Raw genomic sequence first — 12,367 nt, forward strand, 5'->3', positions numbered from 1 at the left:
CCTCCTGCACAGGTCAAACTTCAAAAGACGAGAGCACTTGAGCACAGGAATGAATTAATCTACGCGGTGTACAGTACCCAAATCCGAGACCTTTTTTCCTCCCCATTCCAGCTCTATCCGGCGCGTTGAACCCCGCGAAACAAAAGCAACCCCTCCAAGGCAAAGAACTCCAAACCCGCTGCGCCTATTACAGATTATGCTTTGGGCCGCGTCGATATGAATGCAGACGCAGGCTTCGGTTCCTTTCCGAACTGCGTGGGTCTGTTGCTTGCCGACCTTTCGCATCAACTTGAAACCATTTCCTTGCTTCGACAGCAGTCCTGATGAAGATTGTATTTAGGAGTGCCAGCGTGGCGATGCGGTCGGTCAGTGGGTGAGACGCGGGGATCACTCGAGTCTGTGGCCACGAGGGGCATAGCCAAATGACGGCTTCGCGTTCGCTCTGTCCCAACCACTGCTCCACGCCGTCCTCCTTTTTTATGCGTTGCGCGCCGATCTTTCAGCAATTCCCCTGCGCACAACGGTCGCATAGCGTCTTGTCCGCCGGTATACGCTCCTCACAACCGCATACGGCCTTGTGATCACATTGCTTCATCGACATATTATTCGTTTGTGGCTTGGCGTGGGAACAGGTGCTGCTATTGGAAGGAGAGTCGATCATGATTTCGGTGGTGGCGTTCGTCGGATCTTCTTTCTCAACATAAACCTTGAACAAGGTTAGGACGACTTCTTTCGCGCGGTCCGGTCGTTTGAATAGCGTTCACGGCTCGGCCCGCTGAAACTGTTCTGACGGAGAAACCGGGGCTGCCAAGTTTCGAGAAGGGACGACGCAGATAGAGGGCGCCCAAGGTGGACGGGTGTACGGTGGGCTTTGCTGGTAGCACGACAAGCAAGGTCTCTTGAGGTTGGGCAGGTCCGGTTTTCGAAGGGGGTCTTCTTCGCACGAGGTGTCGGTAACGGTTCAGTCTTTCGATTGTCAGCTCCATCGTTCCAGAAGGGATGGGACTCATACGCTTATATACGTTTTGCCTGCCAGCACCGCACACACACACACACACACACACACACACACACACAGCCGTCCTCTCGCGCTTGCGCACAAACGCACACAAGCTCACTTACATCTGACAATCGACCCGCGTTCGTATGCGGGCTACGAGACGCGGAGGAGCCATGCAGGGTGGCACCGAACCTACATAACCTGCTTCGTCGAATCCCGCCCTCGTCGCCTCTCAAATTTTCTGTCCTGCCGGGGCTGTGGCAGTGCGCCCCTTGCCTGGGCCAACCGGCTTTTGCCTATTGTGCAGTTTGTCCTTACGCTGACCCAATACTGCAGGATGATACGTTTGATGCTAAATCATCATCCGGTCTGCGTGTTGTTTCCTTCTCGTCTGGTCTTTCAGTTTCCTAAAGTCATCCTGCTTCGGGACCGGCCTCTTCCTCCGGCAGGAAAGACTTTGAGCACCCTGTTGGCCAGGATGGTGCGAGGTCTGACTTGGCAACACGGCAAGCTTACGGGTTCAGGACTAGGACCTGACTCTTGATGCCGTCCGCTCTCCAGAACATGGCCGATTCACCCCTCTCACCCCTCTCTCTCCTCTCCTGCTTCACCAATGCGCCTGGACCAACTCGCTTCGACATTGCTCCGTCGCACTGAATCAAGAAGGTTCACTGTCATCTTCATGCTCTCCCCCACGTATTGCAACCTACATCACCCGTTTATGTTGAGCATCTGACAACTGTCAACCTCCTCGACAACACAGGACCAGACCAAGGTATGGCCTGTTCTGGCGCAATATCGTCTCGAAATTTTTTGATGAGGTGCATTAGTGGATCAGGAAACGGGTACCTGACCGAACCATTCCCACTCCGGTGCGCAGCGTGTGGAAACCCTGCCATATCCGACGTGATATGGCCGGGGGACGGTTTGCAGATTTGAGAACGAGTCCGTTTGTGTCGACAAGGGCTTGTTGAATCTCAACTCCTTTTCACCTGCAGTACGCGAGGTCAATCCGCTCTCGGGGCAGCGCCAACAAAACCGCTCAACAGCAAACCGGGCGACCGGCTTTGACTATCCGGCGAAGCTACATTCACTTGCATTCAAATGCTGTGCGTTACGGGAGTGAGACAGGCCGTTGGGTTTGTTATCTACCGACCAATGGCTTGACAGAATAAGAAACCCGAGGAGAATCTGACAGAAACCAGATCCGGGGACGCGCGATTAGGCTGAGGATGTTGTGCAGATGGAGTCCCTCTGTACGGCCGAAAGAGACGGTGGAATGACATGCTGAGAACGACTTGCGCGGCACCCCGGCTTTCTGGGGCAAACCAGTCCACTCTTCCAGAAAAGACTTTCCCGCTTGAGGCTATCCCTGAGGGCCGGTGCCTAGGCCTACTGTTCCTTCGACCTTGCCAGGGTCAGGGGTCAGCTGTCAGTTTTCAACTTCGAGCGCCGGACACACTGCATCAGCATGCTTGAACTTTGCATTTGGGGGGGATTTGCCGGGTGAGCCGTTACCACCTTCTCGCACACTCGGCGCTCCTTGACATGATTTCTTCTTCTACCGAATTACTTTGAACGGAAAACGCATCGGCTGCATCGTGCGTCACGGAACATCTTCCCGTCCACACGAGGCTCTCGTCGCTGCTGTCGGCAGCCCCCACCAAGGAACCATGTCACCGGGATCCTTTCTGAGCCAGTCGACACGGCCCGGGGAGCTTGGTGGGATGTCCCGCGGAGGAGGGCCATTGGCTGGACATAATCTCGCATGCCCGTCACCTGCCTTGTGCATCCTGTGTGCTGTGCATTTCCCTCGCTTGCGAACATCCGGGACAGAGGGGTGGCCCATGAGCCCGCGAAGATGGGGATCTTCGAGATCCCCTTCTGCCGCTTGACAAGTCAAATTTAACAAGCCGTCAGCAACGTTTCCTCCCTCCTTCTGCCGGAGTCAAGTCCGACATCCGATACCTGCATTCGCTGTGCGTCTCGGTCATTTCTCTTCTCGCCTTTTTGCAGTTATTTTGGGCAAAGATTTTGCCGCGGCACGCGAGGTATTTCTCGTTGAGGCGGGGGGAGGAGAGCTTTTGTTTGCCCCTCCCCCCGGACGTGAAACGAAACGGGGGCTTCCTGGCTCCATGTGCAGTCTTTTTGAGAGCTGTGCGGGAAAACAACGTGGCAGCACCCGGATGCGCCGCTGTCAACTGTGAGATGCGACGAGCCTTCAGCTATGCCTTCTACTGCCATGTGGCCCTCTGGGATTCTCTAGTCTGCTTTTGCCCATAGGTTGTGGGCGTTTTCTCCTTCTGGATGCATGCGCCGAGGTACGCACAAAATACAGCGGCACTGCGCGGGTGGTTTTTGAAACGTAAGAAAGGCGGGCCCGCGTTCCCCGGGAGGGGCATTAGCATTGTAAGATTTAGGAAAATGCCCGTTTTGGGACTTTGGAAGACTGGGCCGGCATCGTGAGATGTTTGGTTCGGCATGCAGGATTTGTGGTGTCCGACGTTTTGGGAGGTCGCTCAGGGGTGGGTGGATGAGAGACGTTCATTATGAGGGGTTGGCAAGGTGCAAGGGGGTTTGTATGGCTCACGATTTCGCTTGTTGGTGGCTCTGATGAAGTTTGGACATTGTAGGAAGGGCTCGATTCAAGTCTGGTTTTCTGGATGGTTGATTCTCGTACTGAAGTGCAGGCTTATTGAAGCAACCTGCGCGTGCTTAGTATGTGTTGTGAATGGTGCAGAAACTTGGCAAGATGTCTAACGCTCTTCATGCTCGACAAGACTCCCAGACCGATTCAACTGCATGAGATAAATATGACGTCAATGGTGACCGTTAAATCAAAGGTTTCTGACATCGAACAAAAATGAACTCGAGGAAGGGTATCTTCCATAAACATTAAGCGGCAGGTTCCCGCAAGGTGTACACCTATGTCATATATGTAAGTTGGAAATCTATCGTTGTTGATATGAGAGGTTGCGTATTCCTTCAATATACGCTCGCGACGTGGACGACAGAAGACGATGGCATTTGTGTGGATGAGTTTGTGGCTTTGTATGGCCCTGCGACTATTTCCTGCAGGCCGTTCGGTTCATATGCCATCCATTCGGTGATGTTACTGTGGCAACACTCTTACTAGACATTAAGATTGGTCTGGCAAGCGATTTGAGCGGTCCTCCTGGGGAGCTTTTTATACCGGCTACGGAAGTGGAGGCTCTCTGTCAGCACGAGAGTGTGTCGTTGTGACGAAGGTTTATATAACTGGCTTCGTGGCTGCTGGGTTTCCACCTCAGCAGCAAGGAAATTCGCTTCCTATGGGTGAGCAGTCTTACAAGACTTGTCTCTTGAAGTAAGAGTCTGGCTTAAGAGTACATATTGACATGCCTCGAGCAAGAAAAGTGAAGCCTGGAATACTTCTTGGAATATATCTGAAGCAATGAGGGAAGCCAGCAGGAATTCATTCTTGAGAGTTTCTTGCTCGGTGCGCTTTGAACCCGTATGTGCTGCGATGTAGGGAGTACATTCAGACGTAACGATCACGCGGTCCTGTACAGAACTATGATTCTGCGTGAAAGATCGCAAGAGCACTAACCAGCCTGGCTTAGCAATTTTATGTAATGCCAAAGGTCCTTAAATACATCATATCAAACCGTGTGAGATGGATTACTGTCTCTTCCCAGGGCCAGTCTATAAATTCGTCTTTCACTGCTAGAGTCTTTGACAAACACAATTGGGACAACTCTGTGATGGTGTGTTATCAAGTCTTGGAAACATACAGACGTTCTGTTGCGGATAGAAGACCGCATTTGTGTAGTTACGGCACATAATATCGTTGCAAGCAACTCTTACCGTCGTTTAGGTGGTACAACAAATGGATATATCCAGGACGACGGAAAAGAAGAACGGCACGGCTGCTCGGATGCGTTGGTGTAGAATTCGGTCCGCGACGTGGTGATTTTCAAGGATGGTTCTTGTAAGAAATGCATTCTTCCTGCGAAAGAAGGATGCGAAAGAAGGAACCACAACGCGCTCAATGTTGCTGGTGGTTGGAAATGAAGCTCATCACTGTGAAGATATTTAAGTCTTTCATATTGGAAGGTTTATCCCCATTCGTGTCCACTGTCGGGGGCTGGGCAGCTTTGACGCGTACCGGTTTGAGCTCGAGAGTATCCTAGTCTTGTTACTCGCAAGATATAAAGTAGACATGTTAAATCAAATAAGATTCTTGCAGAAGACAACAATGAAAAGCGCGAATGGGCATGTCTCCACATCGAAGATGACGATAAAAAAAAGAAAAAAAAATTAATAGTTGTGAAGTCGATTATGAAAAAGAGTAGCATGAGTCGAAACTAAATCCAAACCTGTCGCAATAAGCCGAAATACTTCAAAGTTGATCGTGATGACCAGAGACAAGGCTATTTGGGCGTTAAAATTCGCCGAGTTTTGTCCAGAAACGAAAGGCGTGCCTCGGGTAAGACGGCTCGAGTATGGCACACCGGCCTGTCTGACGTCTCTCCGAAGACCAGACTTGGCTTTGCAAAGGTTTTGGCATCACGTCCTGGAACTCACTGCCCTTTCGCTCGTGGCGTATTTGAGTGTATGATACTACGGACAACGATGATGGGGCAATATCTAATTCTCCCTCTGGTGGTGCCGCCAGTCGTGACGTCGCAACACTTGGTTCAGGTTGCAAGTTGAGAATCGGATTTCATGGCATAATCTGCCATCGGCTATCATTATCTTGTGTCGTGGTCTTGTTGAGGCTGCTGTGGTAAGATATTATGGGGGAAGGCCACGAGTGATACGGATGCCTGGGGCTGCTCCTGGAAGCAGCGAAGCGGCGAGAATACGGATAAAGGAGTTCTTGCAAAATCTCCGGTCTCCGCTGTCCAAAGTTCGGCGCCTTGGGTCTCGCTCAAGTGGTTGTGACTTATCAGTACTTAAGACTTGGCCTGGCCGACCTCAGAAATCGATCAACCCCAATCGATCAACCCCAAGACTGGTGTGCTCCCGGGAGTTTTGATCAATGCTTTTCAGCTTCAATACTACATTGTGCGCAATGAGAATGTTGCTAAGCCGGTCTTCTTCTGAACGACGCTTTGCTTTCATCGCGAGCAACTCTGCCTGTACGTCTTGCTCTGTCTTGTTTCCGTCGTATTCAAAGGTTGAATTGGGCGTATCGTACCCCAAATTGTAGAAGATTGTATGTACCAATTGCTGTCGAAATACAAACAACCATCTCCTATAAATACCAAAAGAAAATTCTACTGTTTTCAGTAAATATCAGGCGACGAGTCCGCACATTGTCGTTGAGAAAGCCGGGCCACGGGCTCTGCTCTAATACATAAACTCTGACATAACATCCCGAAGACAAGAACTTCAAATCTGCCCATATTTGAAGAGAATCAGCTGCTTTCCACGCGGAAGCAATTCGGTCGGCACCGTAAACCCCAGAACGGAATACCGAGAGATCCAACGTCGATCCAGTCTATAGGTGATCCCAGAGCAACAAGACACCAAGTGGCCATCGCACTTTTCCTTTCCGTCTTTATTAGCTTAGGTTTATTCCAGGGCTACGAAGTTACCTTGAAACTGAATGAATATAAACGAAGGAAGAGTTGCACTCAAGACCTATCATCGCTCGAGTATATGTTGAGTTCATGAATCATCACCACAAGCTGTTGCCGTTATGGATCTGGTATTCCAAAAGCCAGGAGAACTAGAGCACATTCCTTGCACTAGCCTACGACCATACTGCGTTGAATCTTCTTCGCCCGTCAAATATTCTGTAGGAATCCTGCCAGGACTCCGTAAAGCCATGGTGTCGAGTGCGCTTGTTCCCCCCGCTTAATCCCCTACGCCCATTAGTATCAAAGACCACTGGGTATCATACACTTCCAGGAAGATACCGTTGACGAATCTGCACAGACTGAGCGTTACGGTGCTATTTGAGAACACAAACAGCACGAAGCAGGCCCTTGTCTTATATGAAACATTGATATCAGCATCGAGATCTCAGACTCTCCGCCGTTGTAGCACCGCGTCATCGTACCAAAGCCATGGAAGCGGTGGAGCGTCACAAAAGCAGGGGTCGTCCAAGTGAAAGACTTATTTTCAAGCCAGATTTTGTTGCTTAAACATGGTGATCTCACCATCTTTCTAAGTCAAAATTGCACGCCGTCATCCAAGGTTATTTGATACCTTAAGCCAGCAAGAGTCATTGTATTCTCGGTCGAAGCATGTTTTGGAACGCCCGAACAAAAGCCCCCGGAGAATAAGATAGCTCCTCCTGTCGCCTTCCTTCGTTTTTCTGATTATTGCGGGAGGAATGTAACGCGGATAATGATGGCAGGGAGATTCAGATCCGTCTGCCTTCGGAGATCCATCGAGACAACCAACCGGCACGCCTGCCCGAGAAACCTCTTGAGAAATACATGACACAGAACTGCCCTCTGATTGTTGCCTTTCAAATGCAATGGAGGCTAGAGCCTCTGAATTTATAGAAGGTCAACCCGTCAACAAGGGAAACCTAAAGGAAAAGCCAAGTCCAGGTTTCTGTTGCTGCTTTGTGTTTGTCAATAGCGCCGCCGTGCCGTTCCGTACACGTCTGCAGAATGCTATAAAAATGCGACAACGCGCATATTTACCCCGAACACAATGAAACAAAATAAGGCAAAAGTCATGCTTTATGTGTCTGCAATAAAAGCCTACACGCACCCAAACAATACATTCTTGGTAGAAGATTTCATCCCTGAGAGACGCCCGAGAGAGCTGCTTCATAGCACTCCTCTTCTAGCGTATTCATATGTCATTCTTCGGTATGGCCTGGGTATTAATGACTGTCTATGAGTTCCATGGTGTTTTAGTTATCGACTTTGTCGTTGGGCGAGGAATGGCTTGTTTTCAGCAACGACTTGGGAAGACGTTGACGATTCTTGAGCCTTCTCAAACCAGGCAACGCGGCTACGAGATATTTATACCTGCCAAGCCAGTGTCCAGACTAAACTCCGTGGGCATTTGATCACGAGATGCAGGGGCGGTGCTTGGAGGTAAGTCCACGCTTGCGGGCTGATTACGACATGTCACAACCACCCAACTCCATCCAGCCTCAGAATTAAGGTTGATGAATTAGTATTAAGCGATTATAGGGGATATTATCAAGTCACAACAAATCAACGCTCGCTTGGACAAGATACCACTCAAAGTAACCCTCAAACACTCTCTTCGTCAACAGACAACCTTCGACCCTCACCCCTCGCCCCGCCCTTAGACATGCCATACATCTCAATATCATCGTTCATCCTACTCCTCGCCGGCGAGGAGCCCCACGTGGATGATTCTCCGCCGCCGCCAGTAGCCTCGCTGAAGGCGGCCGTCGTCGCCACCGATCTCTTTGTCACGGCGCTCGCGCCGCTGGCCGACTCGTGCGGTCCCGGCGTTGCGCTGGCGCCGCTGCCGGGGAAGAAGAAGCGCCACCACATGCGGAAGGTGGGCATGCACAGTGGCAGGTTGCCCACGAGCATGGCTGTGGAGACCTCGCGGACGCACCAGAGGAACCAGATCGGGGTGGTCTGGTTTGTGAAGACGCTTACTTTCGTCAGAATCGCAGCGAGCATCTGACGTTCGTTAGAGAGCCAAATCGGAGGGGTAACAATTAGTTCTTGGGTGCTTACGACAAAGATGCCCAGGCTGAAAAGGCAGACGAGCAATATCTTTCTGTTGAAGAACAAATGGTAAGTTCGGTCGAATCACTGGGTGGGCGAGGGGCGTGATGCTTACTTCCCAATTTTCATGTTCAACCTGCTGATCAAGACGACGGGAATGATCATCAGGATGAGATCCGTGGAGAGGTTCAATGACAACTGCAGGCTGTTGTAGTGAAGCCAGGTCAAGCACTCCACTGATCGCATGTCGTTAGAACAACCAACATCTAGGGACCAAACGATGACCACGACTCACTGTTATCCGGTTCCAACACGAGGTAACCCGAGAACGGCCGGCACCATCCTCCGTACAAAGCGACGATGACTGCGACGTATGCCAAGGCAACATATGCCGAAACAACCACCCACATCCTGCGATGATGACAGAAGAGACTGTGTGTCCCCGGGGCCAATGTCAGCCATCCTGGTCCATGAAAAAGTCTGAACGAACCGGAGGAGCCCACGTACGTCAAGCGGTGGTATAATAACAGAATGCAGCATTTGTTGCCCCAAAGAGTCGTCTGCATGGACGTCTCTGCGAGGATGTTGAGAATCCCGAGCTTGCGACCCACGACGAAGTTATCCTCGGCAGTGATGTTGTCAAGGTCGACGTCCGACACGATCTCGAAATATAGGAACAGCGCGACGATTGCAGTTGTGTATGTGATCTAACATGGTTTAAAAGTCAGCCGGAGGTTTTGTCACTCGGGAGAAAAATGATTAGGAGAGCACACGATGGGGAACGTACGCTGAGGAGCAACATCAAGATATCATCTGGCGGGATTTCCTTGATAAATTTGCGCTTTCTTACAATATACTGCGATGTGCTTTTCGCCCAAAGGTCAGTTCATCGTCAAATTGAGACCAGATAGTGAAGTCGGACGAACAATCGGATGACAACCGCTGTCATGGCCAAACAGTACCAGACCCAGCACTCCGCCGTCATCTCCACCGGGTTTCCCATATTCGTGACAGGATGCAACCACGCCGAGCCAAACCGAACCGTTCTTCGTATACTCGATTCGATGTTGGCATCGATGCCGTTGACCCCGAGATCTACCATTGGTGTCCGTCAAGAGCGTTCATCGGAAGTTGTGACTCCAGCATTCAATTGCGACGATGCGCTCCGACGGCATGAGAGGGGTCCATAGAATTATAAGACTCGAAAGGAATTTGAGCTGGCCGCCGACTAGTTCTAGGCTCGGCAGTCCCTGGCCGCATCCGGCAGGCTGCCCTCCGAGTGCCAGGCAAGCCAGAACGACTCGAGGGATGGACGGGCACTTGCCCCCTAACGACACAAAGGCCTGTAAGCTCGGATCGTAACCTAGAAGCCACCCGCGCAATGCCATGCCGTCGTTTTGGAGGGGGTATGCGATAGCTGGAGCTATCTGTCGCCAACAGTTGCGTGTGGGCGCGAGACAAACGGCGACGAAGAGAGGCCCGGCGGCTCGGTCGAGGCTGATCATCACCAACTTTGCGCCGGAAACAGCCAACGCCCATATCGACATAGCTTTGAGGCGTAGCACTAGCTACTCATGGGATAGCTTTCCGGGGACTGACTTTCGCCTCTTTCCTCTCTTCTCTGACTCTTGGGTTGCCCTCGTGCACAACATGATCGCAAGACAAGGGATATCATCGAATACCGACCCGATGACCGTTTACCCAGGAGGGTGGTTGAGACAAATCAACCGCCGAAAGCAGGCGCAGTCTTGCTTCCAGCCTCACTTTCGGAGTTGACGCCGCCTCCACGAAACAGTAATCACAAATAAGGTCTGGAACACAGACGGAGAGGTAACAGTCCGTTTCTCCGTCTTCATTTATTTGAGGTGCCCGTCTGGGTATATCTGAAGAGCCTCACAGCTGGAGAACTTGCACCTCTTAGATGGCGAAAAGGGCGAGCGAAAGGACACCAATGCGACAGTAGCGACCCGCCTACAGGTTATTTGACTTTTTTCTTGGCCAGAGGCAGGCCGCGTTGACTGGGTTGAACTTTGACACACGAGGTTATTTCTCGAAGAACTGCGGGTGTGATGGATGAAGTCCGAGCCTTACTCCCCGCAGCTTCCCGCTCTGCAGCCGCTGGCACATTCCGCGCGGGGGCCATGCAGCCAAAGATGGCGGCACCGGTTGCAAAGTCGACGCAGGACGGGAGCACCAATTAGTGGGCAACTAGGGTAATCACAGCGCCCGCTCGGTTCAGCGTGGGACTTCTTTTCTTGGAACCCATTGCAGCTGGCAGTAATAGGTGTAGTCGGCCGCGATGTGATTCGTTCGCATATCCTGCAGGTGAGATTGGATCGAGCACATAGGAAAACCAACTGGAACGGCGGAGACGGGATTGGTGTGTTGAAGTTCGCAGATCGTCCTGAACGAATGCCTGTGGGGGAACGCTGCCAAGGACGTCCTTCCTACAGGCCAGGTGACGGCGAATCGGCTGTCTTGCACAGATGACTAGGCCTCGAGCAGGGTGGTGGGCATCTCGTTCTTCGATGCCGGGTCGCAATGTTGAGACCTTGAACCCGCACAAGAGTGTCGCATCGTTGTTCGACCAGCCTTTGGCGCGCTACCGGTTTGCCTGCGAACAGCGTGAGGAAGCGTCGACGAAATTGTCATCCGGAGCTTTCTTACCTGAGGGAGTTTGGGTGACGACGACAAGGCTCGGAGAAAATGGTAGCCGTGGGCGACTAGGTAGGTATTTGATTATGGTTAAGTGGGTTCGACCTAGAGATGGATGGAGGCTCTTGTCTGACGAGTTGAGCGGAATTTCGACAGCCGCGCTAAAACGATCTGGATGTACCGTCTTCATTGTTGCTTCCTTTGCGTTTCCGCGGTTCCGTGCCTTGAGGTCGGCGTTCGGATATGTTCGCCGACAAAGATCGACATTGTTTGTCTGCTGCCATGCCGAGGATGACGTCTGGAAGTTGACCTGGTGGATGCAAATGACGGAGGTGAACTGCAGGGAATGTCGGCCGTGTCCTAAAAATGGTATAATTTCTGCGGAGGGACGCAACTTTCAGCGGTCCAGAGATGCGAGGTTGAGACAAGGTTGACTGTCGAACTGCAGCTGCAGAGGTAATGACATAATTCTCAATCTTCAAAAGGTCTGGCTGAAGACATGATGAAGTTCGGACCACTTGCAGCGGGTGCAGTAAGCTTTCAGCGCAGGCTTGATTGACCTCGAGGGAGGTTCGAGACGTGCAGGCACCGCAGTACGTACCGACTCGGGTTGGACAGACCGACAGGCAACCTAGCAGGGGGCTCTGGACCCCCCGCCTTGAGCATCGAACCCCCACGAGTGTCGCACGCACGTGAAGGAGCCCTGCGGTTTTGTTCTAGAACTGCGTTACCTAAGGAAATGCCTGGGGGTTGGCCCGCGGAAGAAGTCGGGCGCAACGGTTGATGACGGGCTTCGTCGCATGCGAATGCTTCACTCGGTCTTCACATCTCCCGACTGAACGTTATCTGGAGCCGTCACGAGACACTCATCAGACGCACCCAGATCTAAATGAAAGAATGGCCCGAGAGAGGGGTAATGAGGGCGATCACTGGCATTCGGAGCCCGAGGCCAGTTCCTTGCTAGGTTCCATTGAGAAGGGCTCAGACTGTGGACTCGAACTGTGAGAGTCACGAAAGAACCCGATATTGGATCTCTGGACAGGCAAGTACC

At 51.8% G+C, this 12,367-nt stretch overlaps 1 protein-coding gene across 1 annotated transcript; it reads right to left on the minus strand.

Annotated features, from left to right (window-relative positions):
• Positions 1–8,208: 8,208 nt before the first annotated feature.
• Positions 8,209–9,763, minus strand: CGCS363_v001013 (uncharacterized protein; the record flags this gene model as incomplete). Its single annotated transcript, XM_036632862.1, has 7 exons — positions 8,209–8,613; positions 8,671–8,713; positions 8,777–8,897; positions 8,957–9,093; positions 9,169–9,368; positions 9,449–9,527; positions 9,588–9,763. The coding sequence occupies 7 exons, from the start codon at positions 9,761–9,763 to the stop codon at positions 8,209–8,211; spliced, it is 1,161 nt and encodes a 386-aa protein (XP_036502499.1).
• Positions 9,764–12,367: the final 2,604 nt, after the last annotated feature.

The sequence above is a fragment of the Colletotrichum siamense genome (genome assembly GCF_013390195.1).
Source record: "Colletotrichum siamense strain Cg363 chromosome Unknown KSG_Cg363_contig01, whole genome shotgun sequence".
NCBI classification, from domain to species: Eukaryota; Fungi; Ascomycota; class Sordariomycetes; order Glomerellales; family Glomerellaceae; genus Colletotrichum; species Colletotrichum siamense.